Consider the following 27,361-nt stretch of genomic DNA (forward strand, 5'->3'; position numbering starts at 1 on the left):
TAGACCATGGCACTAAGTGCCTCATCCAGGCTTTTCTTGAATGCTTCGAGGGATGGCAACTCCACCACCTCCCTGGGTAGCCCATTCCAATGCCAATTACTCTCTCTGGGAAGAATTTCCTCCTAACATCCAGCCTATATCTGGCACAACTTGAGACTGTGTCCCTTCATTCTGTTGCTGGTTGCCTGGGAGAAGAGACTGACCGTTGCTTGGCTACAACCTCCCTTCAGGTAGCTGTAGGCAGCAATGAGGTCATCCCTGAGAAATATTAAAAAATAATTAAAAAAAAAAAAGGTTTATTCTTAGAGGGGAAATATAACAGTAAGAAGTCATCAGTCTTTCATTTAGAAAGACTATTTACATTTCTACAACAGCCTCCAGGATGCAAGTGAGACAAGACAACCCCAGGAAAGTCTCCAGGCTTGTACAGTGAAGCTAGAAAACGATCTTAGGACATGTTAACTTCAGTTTCTGTACAAAGAGCTTTTAAGTTCTGGGAGCCTCCCTAACAATTAAACCACAGAATTATAGAATTGTTTTGGTTGCAAAAGACCTCTAAGATCAGAGAGTTCAAATGTCAACCTAACGCCACCACGGCCATTAAACCATGTCCAGCCCACCCATTTCTTGAACACCTCCAGCAACTGTTACTCCACCACCTCCCTGGGAAGCCTGTTCCAATGCTTGACCACTCTTTCAGTAAAGAAATTTCTGATATCCAATACAGTCTTCTTCTGGCATGGTTTTGGGCCATTTCCTCTTATCTCATTCTAAAGAGAAGAGTCTGACCCCCACCTCACTCCAACCTCCTTTTCAGGCAGTTGTAGAGAGCAATGAGGTTTCCTCTTAGCCTCCTCTTCTCCAAATGAAACAGTGCCAGTTCCCTCAGCCACTCCTCCTAAGATTTATTCTCTAGACCTCTCACCAGCTTTGTTGGCCTCCTCTGGACAGGCTCCAGTACCTCAGTGTTCTTCTTGTAGCTACTGAACACAGCATGTAAGGTGTGGCCTCACCAGTGCCAAAAGCTGAGGCACAATCATATCCCTCCTCCTGCTGGCCACACCACTCTGATACAGGCTGATCTCCACTGGAATTAAGATTTAGGAGTGTGAATTGCCTCCTGTATGAAAGAGAAAATGTCTTAAATTCCATGATTAGAAAAGAAAACTGACTCCAAAACCATTTAGCTAATTGTGCAATACCCTTCCTAGGCATGCCCTGTCACCTTTTCTTTCCACACTACATAAAGGCAATCACATTTACTGGAATGAAGCAGAAGACAGTGAAAATCACCAGGTGTAAGTGTGGGAATGCAAGAAAGAGAAATGTAAGAAAGCAAAATAATGAGCTGTGTAGAGAGCACGCAGCCTCGGTTCCCAGAGCTCAGGACATCACCTCCATGGGAGAGGAGATAATGGGCCAGGTGTCTTGGGGGGAAAAATAGGGCTGTACATCATCTGAATTAATGCTTTATTTGTATGATGGCATAAAAAGTAGCTCTGGCTGGAATAAAGAGGCACCTGCATCAAACTGAAAGTTGTCGTTGCTTTTGTCTGTTACTACTGGCAATGACAGTCAAACACCTCCCTTTCCGCCCAAAGGCTTTCACTTCAGTTTTCTGTTTTGTACCCACCTTTCAAAAAATTGTCTTCAAAGAACTGGGATGTGACCTTCTGTGGATAATTCACACCAGCACCCCAAACAATCAGTGGTGTTAAAGTTTCTGAGGGATGGCCAGCTCCATGGGATCCTATGATACACCAGATGAAAAAGAGTACATTTTACTAAGACATATGGTGTACAACCAGACTAAACATATACAAACATACATGCACACATGCAATAAGTTCTTGTTAAAGTATACATACTAAAATCACATTACAAAGAACCAAATTTAAGCTATAAATTTTCTTCCTTTTTTGTTGTCCTGGTATGCTACTCAGCTACCACAGGGCTGATGAGGGCCTCTGCAGCCAATTAAATACTTCCTAATTTGCATAGATTTCATACATGAGCAGCACTTAGGATAGCATGGGCTCAAAAGCTTCTAATGGGACAGAGCTCTAATCACACTCCAGATAATCAAACTCAACCCTTAAAAATACTCACCCCAATCTGTCATTCCGTGGTCAGAAGTTAAAATAAATGCAGTTTTCTCATCATTTCCATAGAAACTGTCAATCATGGAAGCAATTTCTTTTACACCCTCATCAACTTTTTTAATGTTCTCCTTGTATTCCCTAGTAAAACAGGAGAAAAGGCTGTTAGACTCAAGGCAGCCCTCACCCTTTGTCTAAGGCAGAATGCACAGTCCTTTGATTACAGACAGTTCTATGCTCTACAGGATCTCAAGCTAACAAGACATCTGTGCTGGTTTGAGGCTACTTGGAATATTTTAATGAGAGAAATTAAGATCATTGGCTGTGAAAAGAAAACAGTAGTGATGTCTGTTTCACTCACAGGTTTTGCTTAGACATACAAAAGCAAGGACACAAAGATAAGGGCAGTCTGTGGCTCGCCTGCTTGCAGTATTAACTTCTCTGCCTGAATCTGTGTAATCCAACTAATCATTTCCTCTTAACACCTCTTGCCAACTTTTTCCAGCTCACCCTGCACGTAAGGGGGATCCTGAGATAAGGGAGAGGGTGGAAAGTGTGGAAGGAAGGAGGGAAGTTAGTTGAGAGCCTTCTTGGGCAGACCAGCTGCTTGGGAAGGGGATTTGTATTTCTGTATTACCTTTAACTTGTATATAGCTGCAAATATTTGTAATGTATTCCATATATATGCTTGTAAACTGTGCCAAGCTGTAAATATAACTTCCTTAACTTCCAGCCAACTGAGTCTAGTCTAGTGAATTCGGAGGGGTGGGGGTTGGGTAATACCCAAACCACAACATCCTAGATGTAAAATCTCTCCTCTAAGAGGTAATAAATTGTCACAGCATGAGTTGAAGGTTCCTAAAACTACAGTCTTGACTGTTTCGTTTCCAGTGTGACTTCTCCTTGACTGAAGACTGCAATTTAATCACACACAGCTATCAGGTAAGTTAAGAACGCCCAAACCAAGGAACTTTTCAAAGCATCTGTGCTGGTTTGATGGTAGTTGGAATGTTTTAATGAGCGGAATTAGATAATTGGCTGTAAAAGAATAATCATCACAGAATCACAGCATTAACCAGGTTGGAAAAGATCTCTGAGGTCATAGAGTCCAACTTACCATCTAACACTTTCTAATAAACTAAACCATGCCACTAGTGCCTCATCCAGTCTTCTTTTAAACACCTCCAGGGATGGGGACTCCACCACCTCCCTGGGCAGCCCATTCCAATGCCACTGACTCTTTCTGTGAAGAACTTCTTCCTAACATCCAGCCTAAACCTGCCCTGGTGCAGCTTGAGACTGTGTCTCCTCATTTTGTCACTGGTTGCCTGGGAGAAGAGACCAACCCCACCTGGCTACAACACCCTTTCAGGTAGTTGTAGAGCAATAAGGTCTCCCTTGAGCTTTCTCTTCTCCAGGCTGAACAATTCCAGCTTCTCCAGCCTCTACTTGTAGGGCTGTGCTCCAGCCCCCTCACCAGCCCTGGTGCCCTTCTCTGGGCATGTTCAAGCACCTCAACATCCTTTTTAAATTGAGGGCCCCAGAACTGGACACAGTACTCAATGTGTGGCCTAAGCAGTGCTTAGTATAGGGGAATAATGATATAGTTTGCTAAAAGGGATAAAAAGCCAAAATGGAAATAATTTGTCCCTCTTTGCCTTCTGCCTCAGCAGCCTTGCTCCCTTCGCTTGTCCTTTTCTCCACTCTAATATTTGCCACTAACAGACAACAAGTAAGCTTTGCAGATTGTTTGTCTGTCTGGGAAGGAGGGGGTGAGAGAGAGTGTGGCTTTGAGTCCCTTCTGGGCAGTTTCTTTGCCTGGGAAGGAGGTTGGATTTCTGTATTCTTTCTAATTTGTATAAAATTGTAAATACTTGTAAATATATTGTGTATATATGCTTGTTGAATTTTGCTTTGCTGTAAATAGAGCTTCAGCTTACTTCCCAGCCCTATGAGCTGATCTGGTAAATTTCAGTGGCATGGGGGAAGTTCCTAACCCACCACAGTGTCTTAAACTGTAAGTTTCAAAAACTATTTTAAGTCAGTAGCTAAACAGCAAAGAAATACCTCACCATGCAGGGAACATTTTAAGATGATTCATAGATCAGGAAAGATCCCAGAGTTTTGTGGAAAAGAGGCTAAACCAAAACTGTTTATAATTGTAAGAAAAGGGACCGTGATTAATTCTCAGCTACCTAATTCTCTACTTGTTGCTGCTGCTTTAAAGCTTTAAAACTCTGCTTTCAAAAATACCATAATGAAACCATGGGACATCCAGCAAATAGGAACTTTGGAATGATGTAGGAATTTAGAGCAAACATTTTGAAAGTACAGAAGGATTAAGAGAAAGACAAGACCCTACATTCAAAACCTGTGAGGAAATGGAAGCTCTCAAATAACACACTTCAAGATAAACAGGTGCTAAGTGTTGTTAATCTAAACTCCTCTCTCTGTTCAAGTGTTCTAAGGAAAACTAAAGCATAACATTGAAACTGAAACCATTATTTCTGAGCTTACTGTTATTTATAAATTCAGTCACACCATTTCAGGCATGGAGAACCCAAGAACTGCTCCCATTTTAGATTTAAAACTTCAATTTCCTACTATCCTCTAGATATAATACTTTGCTCCAGCCAGCACTTTATGAAGCTGGCATAACAGCAGCATGGTATGAATATCAGCAGCAGATTCAACTCAACCCATGACACCAATCTGCTAAAAATCAGACTAAACACAGGAGTATAATCACACATACCGCATACACCAAAATTCTGCCACTTCTACATAGGAGACCTTAAAAACAAAAATTAAAACGAAGTGCAGAACATAAATAATTTAAATGACAGTAGAGAAGTTTCCTCCTCCTCTATTCTGCCCTGGTGAGGCTGCATCTCACATATTGTGTCCAGCTCTGAGCCCCTTAGTTCAAGGACCTCAGGGAACTGCATGAGAGAGTCCAGTGCAGAACGACAAAGATATTAAGGGAATGGAATATCTATGTTACGAGGAGATACTTTGGGAACTGGGGCTCTTTAGCTTGGAGAGGAGACTGAGAGGTGACCTCATTCATGTTTGTAAATATGGAAAGGGAGAGTGCTAAGGGGATGGAGCCAGGCTCTGCTTGGTGATGCCCAATGACAGGACAAGGGGCAATGAGCAGAAGCTGAGGCATAGAAGTTTCATGTAAACATGAGAAAGAATATTTTCACTGTGAGGGTGACAGAACACTGAAACAGTCTGCCATGGGGGTTGTGGAGTCTCCCTCTCTGGAGATACTCAAAACCTGCCTGGACATGTTCCTGTATGATCTGGTATAGGTGATCCTACTCTGCAGAGGGGTTGGACTGGATGATCTTTCAAGGTGTCTTCCAGCCTCTAACCCTATGATAGCGTGGCATGATCTACTGCAGAAGCCATCAGGATTGCTTCAGGCATGATAAACAGCACTGTTTAAAAAGTTACTGTAAACTACAGCACAGGAAGTTCCACCTCAACATGAGGAAGAACTTCTTTACTGTAAGGGTTACTGAGCACTGGAACAGGCTGCCCAGGCAGGTTGTGGAGTCTCCTTCTCTGGAGAATTTTAAGACCTGTCAGGATGTGTTCCTGTGTGACCTGCCCTAGATTATATTCCTGCTCTAGCAGCAGGGGTAGACTCAATGATCTCCAGAGGCCCATCCCAACCCCTAACATCCTGTGATCCTGTATGCATTTAAAGCTAATAAGCAAGATGTGCTTGATGTCTCAGTTACCTTGAGTTTGGCCGATGAGCATGTCCGTTTGTGTCTATGCCTAGCAAATGCAGGAACAGGACCACCTTCTCTTCATTCAGTGCGGAGAACAACGTTTGATTACTTCTGGAAGAATTCAAGAAGCTCTGCATGGAGGAAACCATTAAGGTATTAACCAGGGTTCAATGGCAAAAAGATGATAGGCAACCCATTACAACTAACCCACAGCTGTTTTCATGTTGAAATACCACTAGTTATTAGAGTTGGAAAAGAGAAAAGGATAATTACTTCCCAATTTATTTCTTGGAGGATAACTACTATGAATAAAGTCAGTCCAAAGTTTCAGCACATAAAAGGCAGCACTCCTCCAATGGAGGGATTGTTTTGGCTGGGTTTCCCCTTTTGATATTTTTGTTAGGGTTTTTTTTTTTTTTGGTTGGTTGGTTTGGTCTGGTTCAGTTTATGTTTTGTTTTGCCATTATGTTACTTTGTTTGGGTTGTTTGTATCTTTTGCCTTTTTTGGTTTTGTTTTGGTTTTAGTGTCTTTAGGCAGAAATAACATGTGACTGAGTATTATCCCTGGTTTGCCTCCTATATAATCACCACAATGAACCATTCCTGAGCAGCAGTTATGGCTTTACAGTTCCATTGACTTATCAGTTTCAAGCTGTAAGGAGAAGTTTCAAATACTCCTGCTTTGAAAGCAGGTTCTGCAGAACCAAGATACAACTTGCTAAACTAAATGAGAACAGAACAGAACAAAACAAGACATGTTTTGCAAACACATGAACTACAGAACATATATCTGCCTTGCTCATGTCCTACTTAAGCATCCCTGAGGCAGATGCCAGAGGGGATTTTGCCCTCAGATTGAATGAGTCTTGACATGGCTATTCTGTGTGAGACCAGCTATACTACAGCAATGCAAAATTTAGGCAGACAGCTATTACTACATCGTCTCCTTAGTAAAGGCACTGCCCAAGGAAACAAAGTCAGCTTAGGTTTTAGTTCAAAGAGCATCCAGAAAACCTTTCTGCACACTAATATGAAGGAAAGCATCTTTAAATTTTCCTGCAGGAGTCCAGGAAAAACTCTGGCAGAGCCAGCGAACCATTTCTGTGACTAAAGGAGAGAGCAGTTCACCACACACCTGCGGTAACAGAGACCTCTTAAAAACTAAAGCTCACACCTTGTGTAAAGGAAAGTCACTTTAGCCAGAGGAAGGCCAAACTGTCTGCAATGGTATCACAGAATCACAGGGGCTGGAGGGACCTTGAAAACTCATCCAGTCCAATCCCCCTGCCAGAGCAGGATCACCTATTCCAGATCACATAGGAATGCATCCAGGTGGGTTTTGAATATCTCCAGAAAGGGAGACTCCACTGCCCCCCTGGGCAGTCTGTTGCAGTGTTCTGTCACCCGATCATAGTAACCTGTGTCAGGAAACCATGGCAGCACACAATTCTACCATATTCAGAGATAAAAATGGCATGTAGAAAAAAGTTACTTTGACCTGCAAACTCAGCAAATAACTTCCTTTGACAATTAGCAAACTATAATGAACTTTTCCACCCTACTTCATTGTTCAAGCTTCCTAATATATTGGTATATTGATTTATTTTTGTTTTTAATCTGATTGATGCTGGTTAGTTAATGTCTATCATACAGTCCAGAGAAAGTGCGAGAAAAAAGCTAAATCATAGAATCACAGAACTTCAGAGGTTGGAAGGTACCTCCAGAGACCATCGAGTCCAACCTCCCTGCCAAGACAGGATCCCCTAGCGTAGTTTGCACAGGAATGTGTCCAGGCAGGTTTAGAAAGTCTCCAGAGAAGGAGACTCCACAACCTCTCTGGGCAGCCTGTTCCAGTGCTCTGCCACACTTGCTGTAAAGAAGTTTCTCCTCGTGCTGAGCTGAAATTCTCTGTGTTCCAGTTTGTATCCACTGCTCCTTGGCTTATTGCTGAGCACCACCAAAAAGAGACCGGCCCCATCCACTTGACATCCATCCCTCAGATATTTATACCCACTGATGTGATCTCTCAGTTTTCTTCAGACTAAACAGCCCCAGGGCTTTCAGCCTCTCTTCATAGGGAAGATGCTCAAGTCCCCCAGTCATCCCCATGCCTCTCTACTGGAGTGCCTCCAGCAGGTCCCTGTCTGTCTTGAACTGGGGAGCCCAAAACTGGACACAGTATTCCAGGTGTAGCCTTACGGGACAGAGCAGTGGGGGAGAAGAACCTCCCTAGACCTGCTGGACACACTTTCCTTGATGCACCCCACGATGCCAAGATAGCCAATGGCTCCATTAATATTGTTATGAGACCCAGAAAGTAACTCACCTAATTCCTCCATTGCTACAGAGATTTAGATACCAATATCTCCTATCAGTGTTTCTTAATCCAGGACAAATGAGGTAGCATGGAACAAGATAAAAATAGTACTTAATGAATAACCAGAAACTAGGTGCCTTGGACTATTGATACAGTGACAGCATCACAGAAAGCAGCAGTCATGAACCAGCACTGAGCTGTTGCTACAGTTTTAAAGACTGGTGCCTTAATTTTAAATTGCAAATAATATTTTTGAGAGAATTTGAAAGTAACAACCAAAAGTGGGCTGAATTGAACACAGGAGATCTACATTTATCTCATTTCATTGGCCTGCTATTTTCCTACATAGTCTGAAGTTCAGAGTGTTCTCCCACTTGCTGTGCTAGTTTGAAGCTAGATGGAATATTTTGGTGACAAGAATTAGACTATAGGCTGTGAAAAGGAAACAATGGTGATGTCTACTGCACTCAGACTTGCTGAGATGCATAAAAGCAAGAACATAAACATAGATAACACAGTTGCTGTGTATCTCTGGCTGCCTGCACTTGTCTCCCTAACCTACTGTCTGTGTAACTAATCCCTTTGCTTTCTAACCTCCCCTGGCTGATTCTCCAAACTCACTTTGAATATAAGGCAAAGTCTGAGATAAGGTAGAGGGATGGAAAGGAGGTGGAAAGATGGCTGGGAGCCCCTCCTGGGGACTCTGGTTTCTGGGAGGGCTGTTGTGTTTCTGTATTACTTTTATTAACTTGTACATTTCAGTCTATAGGTGTATTGTAAATATCTGCTTGTATATTGTGCTAAGCTGTAAATATAAAGCTTCCTTCTTTAACTTCCAGCTTGGCTAAGTCTAGTCTAGGTGATTTCATAAGAGTGTGGGGGGGGCAGGTAACACCCAAATCATCACACTTGTTTGCCTGCTTGCTTTTCCCACTGACTCTTTCCTTCTGGCTGTAGTGGGGCACTCCAAACTCCCTTTCCCCTGTTACAAATTATGCAAAATTAATAATGGATATTAATTTTGATATCCAGGTAAAGATTGTTAACAACTATGAAAACTGTTTATGAACATTAAATTTTGCCAGAAAACCTATTTACAATGTTTGAAATGCATGGTTTGGATATTTACACACACAGGGAACAGGCAACCAAGACCACTTAAGAAATAACTATCAAATACAAATATTACACTTAGAACTGGAAAGAGGTTCTTGTGGTCAATTATACTGCTTGTCCACTAGAGAACTCAAGAGGCTCCTTTCTGCTGCTAAAGCAGAAGGCACAATAGAATCTAGTTACAGAATTTCTTACAAAGAGGCTTTGAGTATTTACTCACAAAATAGGATCAGACAGTATTGGAATGGGCTGCCCAGGGAGGTGGTGGAGTTACCATCCTTGGAGGTGTTTAAAAGGAGACTTGAGAAGCAGTTGGTTCCATGATTTAGTTAATTAGGTGTTAGGTGATAGGTTGGACTCTACGATCTCCAGGGTCTTTTCCAGCCTGATTAATTCTGTGATTCTGAGAGGTTGTGGAGTCTCCATCTCTAGAGACTTTGAAGACCCATCTGGATGTGTGTCTGTGTGACCTGCCCTAAGTGGTCCTGCTTTGCACATGGCTTGAACTCGATGATCTCTGGAGGTCCCTTCCAGACCCTACTATTCCATGATTCTATGATTCAGTTGTACCTTTTATATACAGGTAGCATAATAAGCTTCTCTGCTCACCTTAACTTGATCAAAAACCCACATGTCTAGCTTTGCTGCATCTTGTGCTCCAAAGTCTTCACTCTCTGCTGAGTAACAAAATGTGTAAACGTGATCTCCAGTAGCACCTGCAAAAAACAATATAGATGGAAGAGGAGACAGAGAAAAGTTTTCTTCCTTTTCTAATAGTCAAAACCACATTAATATGAATGCATAGAGGAAGAAATTCATCAAGAATGACTATCCTAAGAGAACCAGAGAAGTTTTATCTTACTCTAAACTTTCCCATTATAGTTGGGTTTTTTTAGAAGCCTAGATACCATTTTAACTCATTAGCTTATCAGCAGCTCAGAGGAATAATATTATCCAGTATGCTCAGGTGAGGGAAAAAAAAGCATAGAAAAGCAGATAAGAGCAGAAACTTCTACCAGATAAAGATGCAGACAAAGAACCTTGTTTGAATACATTTGAGTTTTGGGGGAGGGTGTTAAGAAAATTTACTTAGTTTTTGGTTGTTCAACTGAATCACACAAGACTATGCCCTATCAATGAGGCACTTAAACAGGAACTTATATAACACATTTAAAGAAAGCAACAGGAGGGATGTAACTTACTGTACATCAATACCAGGAGACAATACTGTACTGAAAGTCAAGTGGACAGCTTGAGAAAGACAAGATGTAAAGTCTGCATCTTTAAAACATGGATTCAAAACATAAAAGAAAGAACTGCTTGGACCACGTTCAGGCAAAAAGTACAACATGAGGGCCAGTGGTGCGAAAACGCAGCATCTGGACAAGGCACTTTCATTCTGCACTCACTGTCAAGAAAGCAAAGCAGAGAAAGCAAGGGGGGAAAAAAGCTGAAGACCTTGCAGAAAGTAAACTTCTGAAGTCCTGGAAATATCTGAAGTGAAGTGGGCTTTATGAAGTAATTCCATCGATAGCTGAATTTTAACAGCTCAGACATATTGATTCTACTGTGGCAGAGGGAAAAACATTCCTCAATCTTCTGGCAGTCAGAGAGAACAGATTTGCTGGATGCCACAATTATATAATGGAGTTTTGTAAGCTTCCAGACTTGTGAGTGAACTGACATCCCAGTACAAAAGAACTATTTAACCAAGATTTTGTCCAAACCCACACAAGGGATGCAGGTATTTTGCACTAGAAAGATGAAAGCTGGTAGAGATTTTCTGATGCAGCTTCCCTCTGCCCCTCATGAGACATTATTACTACTTACAGCCCAGAACATTGCAGTTCTCACAGTCTGAAAGCAAAGGAAGAAAATACTCCCAGGCTTTACAAAGTGAATTAAGTAATTCCAATTGGTGGATAAATCAGTTCAAAAGAAGAAATAAGCCCTGGCCATTGCTATTAGCATGACTGATGGCCTGAGAGGATAGAGTGCTGTACTGTTTTTCCTCAGTGTGACAACAAACAATCTGTCTGTGAGGGGTACTACACCAAACAAGGCAAATGAAAGCATGCAGTGTGCAAACCATCCAAAGGAACACACCTCCTACCTACTAATTTCACAGAATCACCATGGTTGAAAAAGACCTCTAAGGTCAAGTCCAACCATTATCTAACTCTACCAGGTCCGCTACTGCAACATATCCTTGAGCACCATCTCTAAACATCTTTTAAATGCAGCCAGGGATGCCAATTCAACCACTTCCCTTGGCAGCCTGCTCCAGCCTTTGACAATCCTTTCAGTATAGAAGTTTTTCCTAATGCCTAACCTAAACCTCCCCTGGCACAAATGAAGGAAGTGAATCTACCTTTCTGTTGTGAGAAACTATGATTCATTTGCCCACACTGCATCCACTTCCGAGATATAGTGATGCATTAAATCCTTCTCAAGTTTGAAGCAATCTTCCTCCTCCAGCAAAAGAATCATAGAACTGCAGAATCACAGAATCAGTAAGGTTGGAAAAAACCTTAAGATCATCAAGTCCAGCCATAACCCAGCTACCATGACCACTAGACTATATCCTGAAGTGCCACATATACACCTCCAGAATGGTGACTCCACCACCACCCTGGGCAGCCTGTTCCAACACCTCATGACTCTCTCAGTAAAGAATTTTTTCCCAATGTGCAATCTACAACTCCCCTGGCACAACTTAAACCCATTTTTTCTCATCCTCTCACTAGTTAATTGAGAGAAGATACCAACACTTACTTCACTACAATGTCCCTTCAGGTAGTTGCAGAGAGCAAGTTAAGATCTTCCTCTAGTCTTCTCTTCCCCAGACTAAACAAACCCAGCTTCCTCAACTGCTCCTCATATGAAATGTCCTCACCAGCCTCATTGTTCTTCTCTGGACATCCTCCAGGACCTCAATGTCTTTTTCACTCTGTGGCACCCAGAACTGAACACAGTTCAGTTGCTGTGGCCTCACCAGGGCTGAGTACAGGAGCGTGATCACTTCCCTACTCCTGCTGGACTTTTGATACAGGGCAGGTTGCTGTTGGCTTTCTTGGTCACCTGGGCACACTGCTGGCTCGTGTCCAGATGGCTGTCCACCAGCATCCTAAGCTCTTCTGCCACTGGGCTTTGAGCCACTCTTCCCCGAGCCAGCAGAATTTCTTGGGATTGTTGTGACCAAAGCACAGGACCTGGCACTTGGTCTTATTAAAACTCACTCTGCTGACCTCAGCCCATCAATTTCACCAGTCCAGATGTCTCTGCAGAGGCTTCCTACCCTTGAGCAGATCAACGCTTCTGCTCAACTTAGCGTCGCCTGCAAACTTGCTGCTGGTGCCCTTGATCCTCATGCAAAGCATTAATAAAGATATTAAACAGAACTGGCCCAAATACCGAGCCCTGAGGGACACCACTTGTGACTGGTTCCACTGTTGGTGCCACTCAAAACGTACTGAGAGGCACAGCACCAATATGGTATTACCCTTGCACATCTCTTTGAATAACATCAAAGCTGTTCAGAGCCTTCTGCTTATCTTCTTACTCAAACACAACTGTGAAGTTCTTGAATTCCCCAAATACTTTCCCAAGAACAGATCTTCAAAACTGTAAATCATCTGTGCAAGGGCAGCATACCACTTTTCCTCTCTTCCCAGCTACCATCACAGTATTCCCAAACACAAGCTGTAACCTGAGGTCATGGGAAACTATCAGGAGATATTTTTACAGCTTAGCATGAACTATGCTTAGCATAAGGATTAAGCAAAGAACACAAAAGGGATGTGTGTGTGTGTGTGTAATATCAGAGTGGGGGGAAAGACTGGAGTTCAGAAAAAGTTCAAGAATCACCATGAGAAATATGATGTACACTTTTTCTAAACCAGGATTTGATTTCACTTCCATCCTGCCTGCTGCATTTCTCTGATTTGTCAATGCCAACACTTAGAACAGTGGCACATAGCCCTAATTTGTCCTTTTTCCACTTCAAGTGAGTATGAAATGATGGGGAAGGATGTATATGGCCTCATTCTTCCAAGAACAAAACAAAATCAAATTGAAGACTTTTAAAATGTTTCCAGTGTTCAGCAATCTCTGCAAGCTCAAAGAGCAACCACACTAGGCTAAAAAGACTAACATACTCCACACCATGGGGAAAAGACTTCAGCTTCAGGAATAATACCAGACAGTTTCTACATGCATATATTTCTTCCTTTTACATATTATTGTTCTGGAATAGAAGCAGGATAACTCTTCATAAACTTCTTTCCCAGCTCAGGTACTCAAAAAGCCACAGCTGCAGTTCTGTTGCCTGACTCACTGGGAACCATATGCAGAGGATGAAAAACCCCAACTGTAGGCTTCCAAACGAGACCTGTGAACCTAAACCAAGTTAAACATAGTAGGTCCTTCTAACTGAGGGTGTATTTCCTTTAGTATGCTGATAGAATCAGGTAAAGCCCATTTAAATTAATGAGTAAAAAATACAGATTTCCTCTTTAAAAGTTTTGTTTTCTCCAACCAGCCTTGAACTCACATACTAGAAATTGGGTATGCATAAATACACAAACTAGAAATCCTTCATTTACCTTTTCCTCTAACTCAAAATTTGTAACTGTCTCTATTTTACTATCTGATAACTACATGTTAAAGACACATAAAATTTAAATCTTACCTTTTGCAAACATTGGCAAAATATCTGGGCTTCCCCAGCTCCAAGTATATTTACTTTCATTGAACACAGAGTCAAATTCCACTGGATTTTCCTTCCATCCTGTTAAGCAAACACAGCAGAAGATCTTATGGACTGCTGAGATTGACAGCCACATTGTGGGTTTTTGTGGGTTTGGTTTTTTTTTAAGTTTCCCTCATATTATTCACAATAAACTCCACTTTGTGAGTCTTGATTTAATTTCCATTTCAACTTCCATTTCCAATTAGTCCCCCATTAAGAAGTGAGATGAAAACTTAAGCCAATCTTACTATGCAGTGATTCAAACAGACAAAACACATGGCTTGTTTACTTTCTAAAAGTTATAATCTTCTTGAATTCTACATCCCCTTGCTGTCTGAACTCCACTTTAGGCATTTCAGGCAATAAATCACATACTCATATACAGTATTTCCAGCACTTGCATTCTCTCCCACAATAAAGCCTTCAAGATGGTTTCCATGACAAGGCAGCTGACAGGAACATGGAGATGCTCTTAATGACAACTCCTTCCAATCCTGCCCTTGAAGCAGATGTCAGAAGGAAGAATCTTCTGACTAAGAACATGGACAACAGCAAGCAATTTCTCTTAATTCTCCTTTCCAAAAACCAACACACAACATTACAAGTGTTCAGACCTGGAAACCTGGGAGAAGGCAGAGGATCACATTAAAGATCAAGGCTGTAAGGCTTGTTCCATGCTGTTAACCATCAAGCATGCAGTAGCATCTAGCTCTGGATAACACATAGTTGGTGGGTTTGCTTTATTTTGCTACAGATTCTCCAACTCAGCCTAGCAGTTCACTTCTTGTTTGCAGTACCCACTTAGCCATCTCCCATTAGAACTCAAATGGTCATTAAAAACTACGACACAAAGATAATTCTGATTCTAGGCCCAGGGTTCTAAATGTTACCATTTTACAAAATATTAACTTACATAAGCTATTTTCATAGCTATCACCATTAAGAGAGAGAAATTCATTTACATATAATCTTGGGATACAAAGCAGTATGCAGCTATTAATCAATAATCATCCAGACAACCAGCAAGTCACGGAAACAACTTGTTTTGGAGGACAGTGTTCAAAGCTTTAGGACCAGCATACCTTTAGCAACTGCACTGACATCTTCATAAAATCCAGCTATGAGTGCAACGTGCCCTGGCCTGGATTCTGTTGGAACCCGGGTGTGAGAGATTCCCCAGCTGCCATTATTCTCTAGAATACCCCTGCAAACAGAATGCAAAGCAATTAATGCTTAAGACTTCTCAAAAATACAATGAATTGGAGATTAAAAAGAAGTGACAGGTAGATGTGAGGCAGGAAATTAAAAAAAACCAACAACCAAACCAAACCCAAACCCCAGACTAAATCAGATTTTCACTACCACCTGCTGTGCAGCAGAACAAGCAAAATCATAGAATTAACAAGGCTGGAAAAGACCTTTGAGATCATCAAGTCCAACCTATCACCTAACATCTTCTAATAGCTAAACCATGGCACTAAGTGCCTCATACAGTATCCTTTTAAACACCTCTAGAGACATAGACTCCACCACCTCCCCAGGCAGCCCACTGCAGCGGCCAATCGCTCTTTCTGTGAAGAACTTCTTTCTAACATCCAGACTAAAAATATTACCCTGCAAGTAGTAATCTCTTAGCTTGAAAGTGTCTATTAAATATGGTCAATTATAATTAGTTTCTGTGACCATGTTTGTCTTTATTTCTGCTGAATTTTGGAAGCCAGCATCACGAGACTTCGAAACCCATGTAAATATAAGCTGCCAATCACTTCAGCAACGTGAAGATTTAAGCAAGCCTTGTATCTTTTGCAATTACACCAAAGTAAAAGAGATACCTTCTCATATGGACCACATAAATTACCTAAAGATTATGTATATACAGTAAATACAACAAATAAAAAGCAAAGACAGTGGAGAACAAACCCCAGGTTTAAGAAACAGCCTTCAACTACTCTTGTCTGCTGAAGATACAAGCAACTGCAGACTGTTGGAGAGCATTACCATATGCTGTTTTTTTGTCTCCATCTTCTGGAAGAACTGAAATATTCATTGCCCACTTTGAGAGCAATGGGAGCAAAGATAAAAACCACATCACTAGGACAATATCTTATATTAATGTTTAGGGGGAAAAAAAGCAGAATCTTCTGAACAAATTCAAGGCAGATTTTAAGAGCTAAGCTAATGTTTAACTCTTAAAGAGTTAAACCAACAGAAACTGCATTTCTGTTGGCCACGACCTAAGCTACAAAATGTGCTGTGTTTTAGGAGATTGTACATTCAAGCTTCGAAGCTTTGTTACTTTTTTCTTCTTTTCTTTAACAGAGATTTTATACAACCTTACGTTGCAAGACCTGTACATTCAGCTCTACTTATATCTCTTACTAAGGAAGACTCAATCCTCAGCCTAAAATTTCAGTGCACTCAGTTGATTTTTGTCTTGTTAGGGTCCTTTGACTCAGCAATGTGCTCTTGCAGCCAAGAAGGCCAATGGTATTCTGGGGCATATTAGAAGGGCTGTGGTTAGTAGGTCAAGAGAGGTTCTCCTCTCCTTCTACTGCGCCCTAGAGAGGCCACATCAGGAATACTGTGTCCAGTTCTGGGGCCCCCAGTTCAAGAAGGACCTCAGGAAACTGCTTGAGAGACTCCCTAAGAATGATTAAGGGAATGGAACATCTTCCATATGAGCAGAGACTGAGGGAGGTGGAGCTTTTTAATCTGGAGAGGAGACTGAGGAGTGACCTCATTAATGCTTATATGTAAAGGTTGAGTGCCAAGAAGATAGAGCCAGGCTCCACTTGGTGATGCCCAAAAAGAGGACAAGGGGCAATGGGTGAACGTTGAGGCATAGGAAGCTCTATGGAAACATGAGGAGGAATTTTTATCCCTGTGAGGATGACAGAACTCTGGAACAAGCTGCCCAGGGGGGTTGTGGAGTGTTTCCCTCCGGAGGTATTTAAGACCTGGATGTGTTCCTTTGTGATCTGGTATAGGTGATCCTGCCCTGCAAGGGGTGTTGGACAAGATAATCTTTTGAGGTCTCTTCCAGCCCCTAACATTCTGTGATTCTGTAATAACACAATGCACGATTACTGTGGCTTAGCCTATTTGCAGAACAAATCCCACAATCCAGGTCACTCAGCGATAAAAAACATTTAATATTTTATAATGTAGCCCTACAGAAACTATTTCAGAGCTGAAACACGAGTGTTATTGCTTTGCTGTATTCCTTACCCCTGTGATAATTCCATTTGCTCTGTTTAACCATACCAAGATTTTAAATTTTGGAATGGTGAAAAATACATAGACCTGTAAATAGCTTTATTTCTTTAATAATTAAGGTTGTAACAGACATAAAACATACATTAGCATCATCAGTTCATATGTATTTTATGAAGGAGCTCTGAAAAGCTGTTACATATCCCAAGGGTCTCTGCCATTACCTGCAACTTCAAGGTTTTTTTTAAAGAGAACACTGGAACAGGCTGTCCATAGCAGTTGTGCATTGTTTCTCTCTGGAGATATTTAATACCTGCCTGGATGCATTCCTGTGTGATCTGGTACAGGTGATCCTGCTCTGGCAGGAGGGTTGGACTGGATGAGCTTTCAAGGTCCCTTCCAGCCCCTAATATTCCGTGATTTTGTGATCTTAGACCTCACATTTTCAGGCCTATGTGAAAGTTCACAGGACTCTTTGGAATAGCTCAAATATTACAGTGAAAAATGTCAACAAGTAATACAGTACTGACATTCTATTCCTAGCTCTGATTGATTTTAGCTAGGGTTTTGCACAAGATATAATGAAGAAAGTAGTAATCTGAAAAAGTGATTTAAGTATTCAAGTGATTTCTAACTTATTTTCACTGGAGACTGATTGAAGTACACTGCACTAACACTGATAGACAACTCAAGACAAAAATAAACCACTTTTGACCCTCCTAACAATTCACTGCCACAATAGGCAGGAAATTCTTCTCATTAGAGGTTTATTTTTATTGAGCATGAAAGTCATCCTCTACTTTTGCTTTTGTTATTGTTGACTTCAGATGCTGTGATACAATAACACATACAAAGGCAAAAAAAAAAAAAGTAATATAGCCTGATTCTGTAATTTACCTGTTTAAAATTCATTTAGCTACTTTGAATTACTTCAAAGCCTTTCACTCAGAAGAACCATTTAAAAATTAATTTCCTTGACAGCATAAACATTAGCTACCCATAATAACGATGATGAATATGAATATGATACAGTCATATAGTGGAAACATGACAAGCATGACAGAAACATCTCCCTAAAACCTACCACCATCACAGCCATTCAGTCCATCTGCTGTCCCTCACAGCTATCACAACACTGCTGAAAAACAGAAGACTTTTCAACAATATTTGTAAGAGGATCACAGAATTGTCAGGCCTGGAAGGGGTCTCAAGGATCATCTAGTTCAACCCCTCCCTGCCATGGACAGGGACACCTCACACTAGATCAGGCTGCCCAGAGCCCCAACCAGCCTGGCCTCAGAAGCTTCCAGGGATGGAGCTTCTACCACCTCCCTGGGCAATCTGTGCCACTGTCTCACCATCCTTGAGGAGAAGACTCCTAACTTCCTCCTAACATCCAATCTGAATCTACCCACTTCTAGTTTGGCTCCATTCCCCCTAGTCCTATCACTACCTGACATCCTAGAAAGTCCCTCACCAACTTTCCTTTAGGTCCCTTTCAGATACTGGAAGGTCACACTAAAGTATTCTCTCAGCCTTCTCTTCTCCAGACTGAACAGACCCAACTCAGTCTGTCTCTACAGTAGACAAGCTCCAAATACTGTAAAGAAGTTTCTCCTCATGTTGAGGTGAAACCTTCTATGTTTCAGTTTGTAGCCACTGCTCCTCATCTTATTACTGTGCACCATCAAAAGGAGATTGGCCTCATCCACTTGACACCCACCCCTCAAACATTTACAGACATTGATCAGATCTCCTCTCAGTCTTCTTCAGACTAACAGCCCCAGGTCTCTCAGTCTCTCTTCATAGGGGAGATGCTCAAGTCCCCCAGTCATCCTTGTAGCTCTTCGCTGGACTGCCTCCAGCAGGTCTCTGTCTGTCTAGAACTGGGGAGGCCAAAACTGGACACAGTATTCCAGATGTTATCTTACTAGGGCAGAGCAGAGGGGGAGAAGAACCTCCCTAAACCTGCTGGACACATTTTTCGTGGTGCACTCCAGAATGTCATTGGCTCTTTTGGCCATAAGGGCACACTGCTGGCCCATAGAGAACTTGCTCTCTACCAGGATTCCAAGGTCTTTATCAGTGGAGCTGCTTCCCAACAGGGCAAGCCCTAACCTGTCCTGGTGCCTGCTGTTATTTCTCCCCAGATGAAGGAGACTGCACTTGTCCTTACTGAACCTTGCTTTTATAACTCTTGACTCAGCCACATTAATTCCCTGCCTCCACAACAGTGATTCTGTGATTCCACGAGAAGCAGGTACAAGTAACAATCCCATATAAATGGGCAAATGCTGTAGCAAGGGCTCCTCAGATTCTGCAACAGACTGCACATGTCCTAAGGCTTCAGAGATCACCAGTTATTGGGACTTGCTATGATATTCAAGCTAAACAGTGCTATGACACAAAAGCAGTCTTATTAAATACTGTCTATTTTTTAGTAAGAATAAATTATTTCTTTTACGATCAAAAAATTATCTTGATATAAATAAAATGGGAAGGTTGTGAAAATTAGGTTTAAGCACCCAAGAAGACAACTTTCAACATTCTTTCTGAGCAAGATTAGTTTTTCACAATTCTAAACTGAATCATTCCATTAAGCAATCAGACACACAGCAGACATCACAAGGAAGGCAGCAAGGCCACACGGGCAGGGAGGATGGAACAAATAGGAAGTGGCAGTCTGCCATTAGAACCATCCAGGCCATCTTCTGTCATTATTCCTTAAAAAACTTGATCAGTAACTTAGAATTACAAGACAAGCACGTTAATCATAGAGTCAACCAGGTTGGAAGAGACCTCCAAGATCATCCAGTCCAACCTAGCACCCAGCCCTGTCCAATCAATTAGACCATGGCACTAAGTGCCTCATCCAGGCTTTTCCTGAACACCTCCAGGGACGGTGCCTCCACCACCTCCCTGGGCAGCCCATTCCAATGCCACTCACTCTCTCCGTGAAGAACTTCCCCCTAACATACAGCCTAGACCTCCTCCAGCACAACTTGAGACTGTGTCCCCTTGTTCTGTTGCTGGTTGCCTGGCAGAAGAGACCAACCCCCAGCTGTATACAACCTCCCTTCAGGTAGTTGTAGACAGCAAAAAGGTTACTCCTGAGCCTCCTCTTCTCTAGGCTGCACATCCCCAGCTCCCTCAGCCTCTTCTCACAGGGTTTGTGTTCCAGGCCCCTCATCAGCTTTGTCACCCTTCTTTGGACATGTTCCAGTATCTTAACATTTCTCTTGAACTGAGGGAACCAGAACTGGACACAGCACTCAAGGTGTGGCCTAACCAGTGCTGAGTACAGGGGAAGAATAACCTCCCTTGTCCTACTGGCCACACTGTTCCTGATGCAGGCCAGGATGCCATTGACTCTCCTGGGCACCTGGGCACACTGCAGGCTCATGTTCAGCTACCAGTATCCCCAGGTTCTTTTCTGCCTGGCTGTTCTCCAGCCACTTCTTCCCCAGGCTATAGCTCTGCTTGTTGTGGCCACAGTGTAGAACCCTGCACTTGGCCATGTTAAATCACATCCCACTGGCCTCTGCCCCCCCATCCAGCCTGTCCAGGTCCCTCTGCAGGGCTCACCTACCCTTCAATGAGCTACTACTCCTAAACTGAACATGCACCTCAACACAAAGGGGAACTTCTTTACTAGGGTCACAGAACACTGGAACAGGCTTCCCAGAGAGATTGTGGAGTTTCCTTCTCTGGAAACTTTCAAGACCTGTCTGAATGCATTCCTGTGTGATCTGCACTAGATTCTATGGTCTTGCTCTGGCAGGAGGGTTGGACTTGATGATCTCCAGAGGTCCCTTCCAACCCCTAACATCCTGTGATCCAGGAAGCAGGTTAAATCAACAACCATCAGGCTTCAGAATTGACACCATGCTGATGTGAACAGAGAAAGTTCATACTTTTCTCAGTTACTGGCTTGCTGTAGCTTTCAGAGGACAATACTGACTCAGTTTACTCTGCTCATAGTTTAGCAGCTTTCCTGACAACAAGGGACACCAACTCAAAATCATGCACTTCTCCAGAGTGTAGCTCTGTGTGGTAGAGGGATCCTAGGTCCCCCTTAAACAGAACCACGGGGACAGAAGTCCATTCCCCTGGGATGGATCCTGTTCATCCCAGGATATTGTAATATTGTTATTCTGTTCTGTTTTCCATTATCACAGCTTAAAAAGATAGTGCCTGATTTGATCTCTCCCCCTTCTTTTCCCTGCCCTTCTTCCTTTCACTTCTCTGAGCAGCATGCACTCTCATCTCATTGTTCATGTAGGGGTTGGCTGGCAGAGAACTAAGCCACTGAGGCCCTGTAGGCCCTAGCTCGGGGGGAGGGTGGTTTTGGCCTACCCTTAGGCCAACTAAGGGTGGAAGGGGTGGAGGATTCTAGAAGGCCAGTTTGGGCCTAGTGTTTTTTATACTTATTCTACCTGATTGCCTCTTGTAAATGGAATTTCTTTTAAACCTTCCAATCAGAGTGCAGTATCCTCATCCTTACTCCTGCAAAGGGGTAAAAGTCATTTCTGTCCTCCAGAAATGGGTAAGCTCGTGGCCCTAACTTGGACAGAGTTATAACTGGTGCCCAACATGGGGCTTGAACCCACAACCCTGGGGTTAAAAGTCCCATGCTCTACCAACTCCAACTACCATGCTCTGCAAAGCTTATTACTTCAAACGGAAGGCAGTACCCAAGCCAACACAGTTGCCATTATTCCACTCAACCTGTTTTCAGCATTGCCTAGAGCTGCCTCCAGAAGTGACATCTCCTACCCAGCAGTGCTTTGCGATGCACTTACCGCAGGTAAGGTGCTTGGGGCATTTCGTTGCTGTTCAATGCATACAGTGAATCTGCCCGCAGGCCGTCAGCAACAAAGAGCACGAGACGCTTTGCTGGGGGCGGCAGCGGAGTCTGTTGAGGAGTCATGCCGTGAACCAGAGGAGAGCTGAAGTAGATGTCAAAAATGGAGATCAGGAACACAGAATGCACGAGGAGACCAGCGAGAATGAAAACTGGTACACCCATGGCAATGGCAGACTGGCAAGGCGAAGTCCCACACTGAGAAAGAACAAGAAACATTGTTAGGCAGAGGAGACTTAGCAGAATCAGAATTTATTTCCTGTGTTACAGAAAAGGAGTACCATAACCACAACCCAAACCCTTAACCCATCTCTGCTTCCAACAAGCTTCTCCACAGAAGTTTTGGTCAAAAGTCACTGTGTGGCTAATTCAGACCTTCAGATAGTCCTTACATCTCAGCAACTCACCTCTGCTGTTTAGTTAGGTATCAAAAGGTTTCAAAAGACCTATGAATCAAGACAGTTTGTTTGATACTCAGCAGTTTTTGTGTCAGCTACATCAGTGACAGAAGACTCAAACACACAACATCTCCACAAACCTATTGCCATGTGCTGAGTGACTGCATGGTAGTGTCGAGGTCAGCTTAGGAAAACACAAGCTACAGGAAGTCATTCCACAGCAAACACCCACCCAAAGTTGCCTTTTCTAAGTTTACTATCAATTCGGGGTCCACTATATTCTCTGCACTAACATAAAACTTCTTCTAAAGGAACAAAGATGCTCTGTTGAGTGCAGAACACTGTTCCTCTTCCACCGCGTGCAGTTCTGGAGCCCACAACACAGCAAGGACATCAAACTGTTTGAGTCCAGAGGAGGGCCATGAAGATGATTGGAGGGCTGGAGCACCTCTTCTATGAGGACAGGCTAGAAGAGTTGGGGCTCTTCAGCCTGAAGAAGAGAAGGCTTCAAGAAGACCTTATAGTAGGCCTTCCAGTATCTGAAGGGAATACAGGAATACTGTGGAGGAACTATTTAGAAGGTCTTGTAATGACAGCAAAAGGGGTAATGGGTTTAAACTGGAAGAGGGGAGATTTAAACGAGATGTTAGGAAAGGGTTCTTTACAGTGAGGGTGGTGAGACACTGGCACAGGTTGCCCAGGGAGGTTGTGGCTGCTCCCTCCCTGGAGCTGTTCAAGGCCAGGTTGGATGAGGCCTTGAGCGACCTGTTCTAGTGGGAAGTGTCCCTGCCTACGGCAAGAGGTTTGAACTAGGTGATCTTTGAGGTCCCTTCCAACCTAAACCATTCTATGGATGAAGATACTCCCTTCTGAATATTTTTTTCTGCTCTGCTCTCAAAGATGCAATACAAAGTCTCAGACTGCAAGTGCTAGGAGGACTGCTAGGAGTGCTAGCAGTTAACACTGCCTCCATACAATCAGTGCAGGGACAGTTGCAACTAGATGACAGCACCTCCAAACTTGAAAATGCACAGCTGTTCACATATCTGGCTCCTCTAGCACACAGAGATCTCTTCCACTCTTGCTTTCCTTCCTCTGTGCTTTTTCATCACCATTGGACAGGGTAGTTCAAAGCCAGCCTGAACGTGCAGCTCCAGTGTGGAAACCTGAGACTGAAGAGGGTCTTGTAGGGGCTCTAACACAGCTGATGGAAGTATCAGTATCAAAACTCCTTGGTGGCCAGCAGCCTTCTGGCATGCTTTTCTGGCTAAAAAGAAAAGAGAGCAGCTAATCCAGTAAAATGGGGAAGCTTAGACATTCCTCAAACCTATAGTGTCTCTTCTTACGCCTTCAAGGCAGAGAACACATCTAGCATCATACACATCTGCCCCAGCAAGAAATATGCTTATCTATATAGCATTCCTCACTACTTCACAAAAGATAGAGAAATTAAATACAGCTTATATGGGATACCACACAAATGACAGAAGAGCCCTTTAGTTTTCAACAACCCCTTCTGTTTCAGAAGTCAATGTGAGCAAATTTCTGTGTAGAGTCTAGTGCTTCAAGGTAGAAACATCACAAGGCATGCTAGAAGGAAGAAATAACAAAGATAAAAGGAAAAAAATGTACTAAGCCATCAGCTTATAAGGAAAAGTAAATGCTGCAGCCTGCCAAGAGAAGAAAACCAGCACTTTTCACTTTGGAGGCCAAGGAGACAGCCCTAAGTATTTATTACCGGTGCAAAAATGTCTCTGCCGTCAGGTGCCTGGTGATCCAAAAAGTGGAAAAACCAGCTATCACTTGAAAACATATCTTACATCTTTCTGTCGAGAGAACTTAAGGATATGTCAGCATTTATGTGCCCTCTGATACTTTCCCAGACCATCCCTTAGCAAGTGACTTAGCGTGTGATCTCCTACAGTACAACACAAGCATTGCCCAGATTCTGACTGCATCATTCTACTTAATTCTGTTAAGCCATTGGCTGTAGCATCAAGAGGAGAGAAAAAAAGCTACAAGTCACGTAGAGAACAGAGGAGCAGGTTGCAACCTATCTGCCACATGCAATTTTTAATTGTCCATCCACTTATTACAATACAGTTTAGACAACCAATTCACCACCTCTACAGACTCAATCCAACTAGCAAACTCTGCGTTAGAATCAGATTATTTTCTTTCTATATAATTTTCTCTTTCTGTCACCACTTTCTAATAGCCAACAAAGATAATGTCCAACCTTCAGTATGTCAGAATTTAAACTACTCCAACAAGGCTTTTTTGTTCAAACAATTAGAAGCCAACAATGCAAAGCTAGCGTGGATTCTTAAAGATGCTTTTTGGATCCTTAACACAAAAAAACCACTACAGATACACCAAGTTACTCACTGCTTGTTAAATACCAGTTGGCCATGTGTACAGAGCAAGCAGAAAGTTAGCACTGCCCTGGCTACAGCAGGACCTGCAAACTTCAGAGCTCCTCACTTTATTGTATGTTGTACATAGACAGGGAAGAGTGAACAGATGAAAGGAACCAAACGTTCTGAGAGATAAGGCAAAACCTTTCTTAAAGTCAGGGAGATCAGAGAAATCTGAGCAGTAAGAGCTTCCCAAGCACAACTGTTTTTCCAAAATGTGATTCACAGAGATTAGAGAAAGGGTTTTTAGTTGGGGGTGTGTGTTCAGTTCTGGGGTTCATTTTTTTGGTAGTTTGTTTGGGTTTGGTTTGTTGGTGGGTTTTGTTTTGCGTGGGGGTTTGTTTTAGAATCCTCAGAAAGAAATTTCAGCTCCCAGCTGATGACAGATGGGATAAAGAGGTCTTCTTTATGTACTCACACCTATGAAAGCAATACAAAAAAAAACAAACAAACCTGCTATTAGTGGTGAGTTCCTCACCAACAGTCATGTCACTGTAAGGACTGAAACACCCAGACCGTGATGATGGCAGGGAAGCAACAGGGCTGCAACAAGCCACCACAGCACAACCACCAGACACAATCAGCAGGTAGTTTGTTTCACATAGCCTTTCCCTCTTCTCAAGTTGATCCATAACTGCTGACAGGACTTTCCTTTCTTCCCTGCCCCCCTTCTTCTTTGACTCATGTCACAGAAGAAGAATCCACAGCCGCAAGCTGGATCGGGTTCCTCAACACTTACCAGGACAACTGACATAATTAAGTGCAGCCCTCATCTTCCCAAAGTAATCTACATCTAACCTGCATTCTTCTGAAGCTATAGTCTCTCAGAATTATTTGTAAGGCAAAAAAAATCATACTTGTACCACAATAGCTCTTTGTGAGAAATGGAGCATTTCCCTTTTATATTTTTTCTTTCTCCACATATACAATAAAACATGCACAAAATACTACATGGAATATGCTCCATTGGCAGTAATTTTTTTTAAAGGATAATAAAGTGTCAAGACAGGGAGCTCAAGGTACATTATTCAATTCTTTTAGAGGACTATGCTTCACTAATACTGTCAAGTCTGTTGGTTAGGATGAAGAAAATTCACTGGAAATGTCTTTTCAATAAGCATCAATGGCCTTGGTAAGTATCTTTTACAGAATAAAGATAGGAGTGTCTATGTTTCTGGGTGACTAATACATTTTTCAACTAAACAGTGTTGTGTGTTTTGTAATTTAAACTGTCAAAATGACTATAATCTGTCCACATATAAAATAAATAATCCTTTTGCTCAGGGCAGAGTAGCAGATTTGAGGTTGTGTAGTCCAATTCATTGTATCCAGGTGGGGGGTGGCCTCTTCTCCCAGGCACCAATAGAACAAGGGAACACAGTCTCAAGTTGTGCTGGGGGAAGTATAGGCTGGATGTTAGGAGGAAGTTCTTCACAGAGAGAGTGATTTGCCATTGGAATGGGCTGCCCAGGAAGGTGGTGGAGTTGCCATCCCTGGAGGTGTTCAAGAAAAGCCTGGATGGGACACTTAGTGCCATGGTCTAGTTGACTGGATAGGGCTGGGGGATAGGTTTGACTGGATGATCTTGGAGGTCTCTTCCAACCTGGTTGATTCTACTCTATTCTATTCCATCTAAGATGGTACTAGCAGTCCCTACCCTATTCCCTTAGTAATTGAGATCCTTAAAGGGTTATACTGTTCAAGAAATGCAATCATGTACTTTGTGCTGTTACAAAACATATACCTACTGACTACAAGAATTATACAATAGACTTACTAGCCAGTGTAAGAGTAACTCTCCCTCTTCACACACTGCTAAAATACAGGAAACCCAAAATCCTCATCTAGACTTCACTGTATAATCATACTATGAACCCAAGTGGGACAATGACAAAGCTTCTTTTTTGTCTTTTGCAAGATTTCCTTTTCTTCCTCTATTGAGGCATAACACACTCTGCTGGACAATGAAACTGCAGCTACAGTATTTCAGCTTGCTTTTGCACTGAAGGAGCTTTTGTAATTCAAACTCTCTCTTTATTTTACTTTCAACACTTTCATTGAGGAATTAAAATAACAAATGATATCTGATTTAAATGTGGTTCAGTAAAGCACACCCAAACCTGAAGCAAGGAGCTCAAAGAAAAAGTCAATTTTCAACATCACTTGCATAGTAGTTTCAGCATTAACACTCTAGCCTCATTTGAAATTATAAATGCTGAACAGAAAAAAAGGTAGAAAGTAAATACAGGATTCATTTTAGATACAGAAGAAAAAATAATAGATAAGTCTATATAATTTTGTTTGCCAGACTACTACATTTGTTGCACAAATGGTTCTTTGCTCTGCTGCTTCCTGTCTCCTCCTTTTCCCCCATGCTGGCTGACCTTGCATGGATACACTAACCTTGGCTGAGCAGATTAACAGTGGGGCTTGGTTCTCTT

General features: G+C 42.4%; 1 protein-coding gene across 2 annotated transcripts in view; it reads right to left on the minus strand.

Annotated features, from left to right (window-relative positions):
- Positions 1 to 27,361, minus strand: part of PIGN (phosphatidylinositol glycan anchor biosynthesis class N) — a 108,143-nt gene that overhangs the window by 74,210 nt on the left and 6,572 nt on the right. For both annotated transcript variants that reach the window (XM_064160839.1, XM_064160842.1), the window contains exons 2-8: positions 22,044 to 22,303; positions 15,111 to 15,232; positions 13,969 to 14,067; positions 9,888 to 9,994; positions 5,852 to 5,976; positions 2,110 to 2,240; positions 1,634 to 1,750 (exon numbers count right to left, since the gene is read on the minus strand). In XM_064160839.1, the coding sequence (XP_064016909.1) occupies positions 1,634 to 1,750; positions 2,110 to 2,240; positions 5,852 to 5,976; positions 9,888 to 9,994; positions 13,969 to 14,067; positions 15,111 to 15,232; positions 22,044 to 22,270 (928 nt within the window). In that variant the 5' untranslated portion in view covers positions 22,271 to 22,303. The remainder of the gene's footprint in view (positions 1 to 1,633; positions 1,751 to 2,109; positions 2,241 to 5,851; positions 5,977 to 9,887; positions 9,995 to 13,968; positions 14,068 to 15,110; positions 15,233 to 22,043; positions 22,304 to 27,361) is intronic.

Source organism: Pogoniulus pusillus, chromosome 21, assembly GCF_015220805.1.
Source record: "Pogoniulus pusillus isolate bPogPus1 chromosome 21, bPogPus1.pri, whole genome shotgun sequence".
In the NCBI taxonomy this organism is placed as follows: Eukaryota; Metazoa; Chordata; class Aves; order Piciformes; family Lybiidae; genus Pogoniulus; species Pogoniulus pusillus.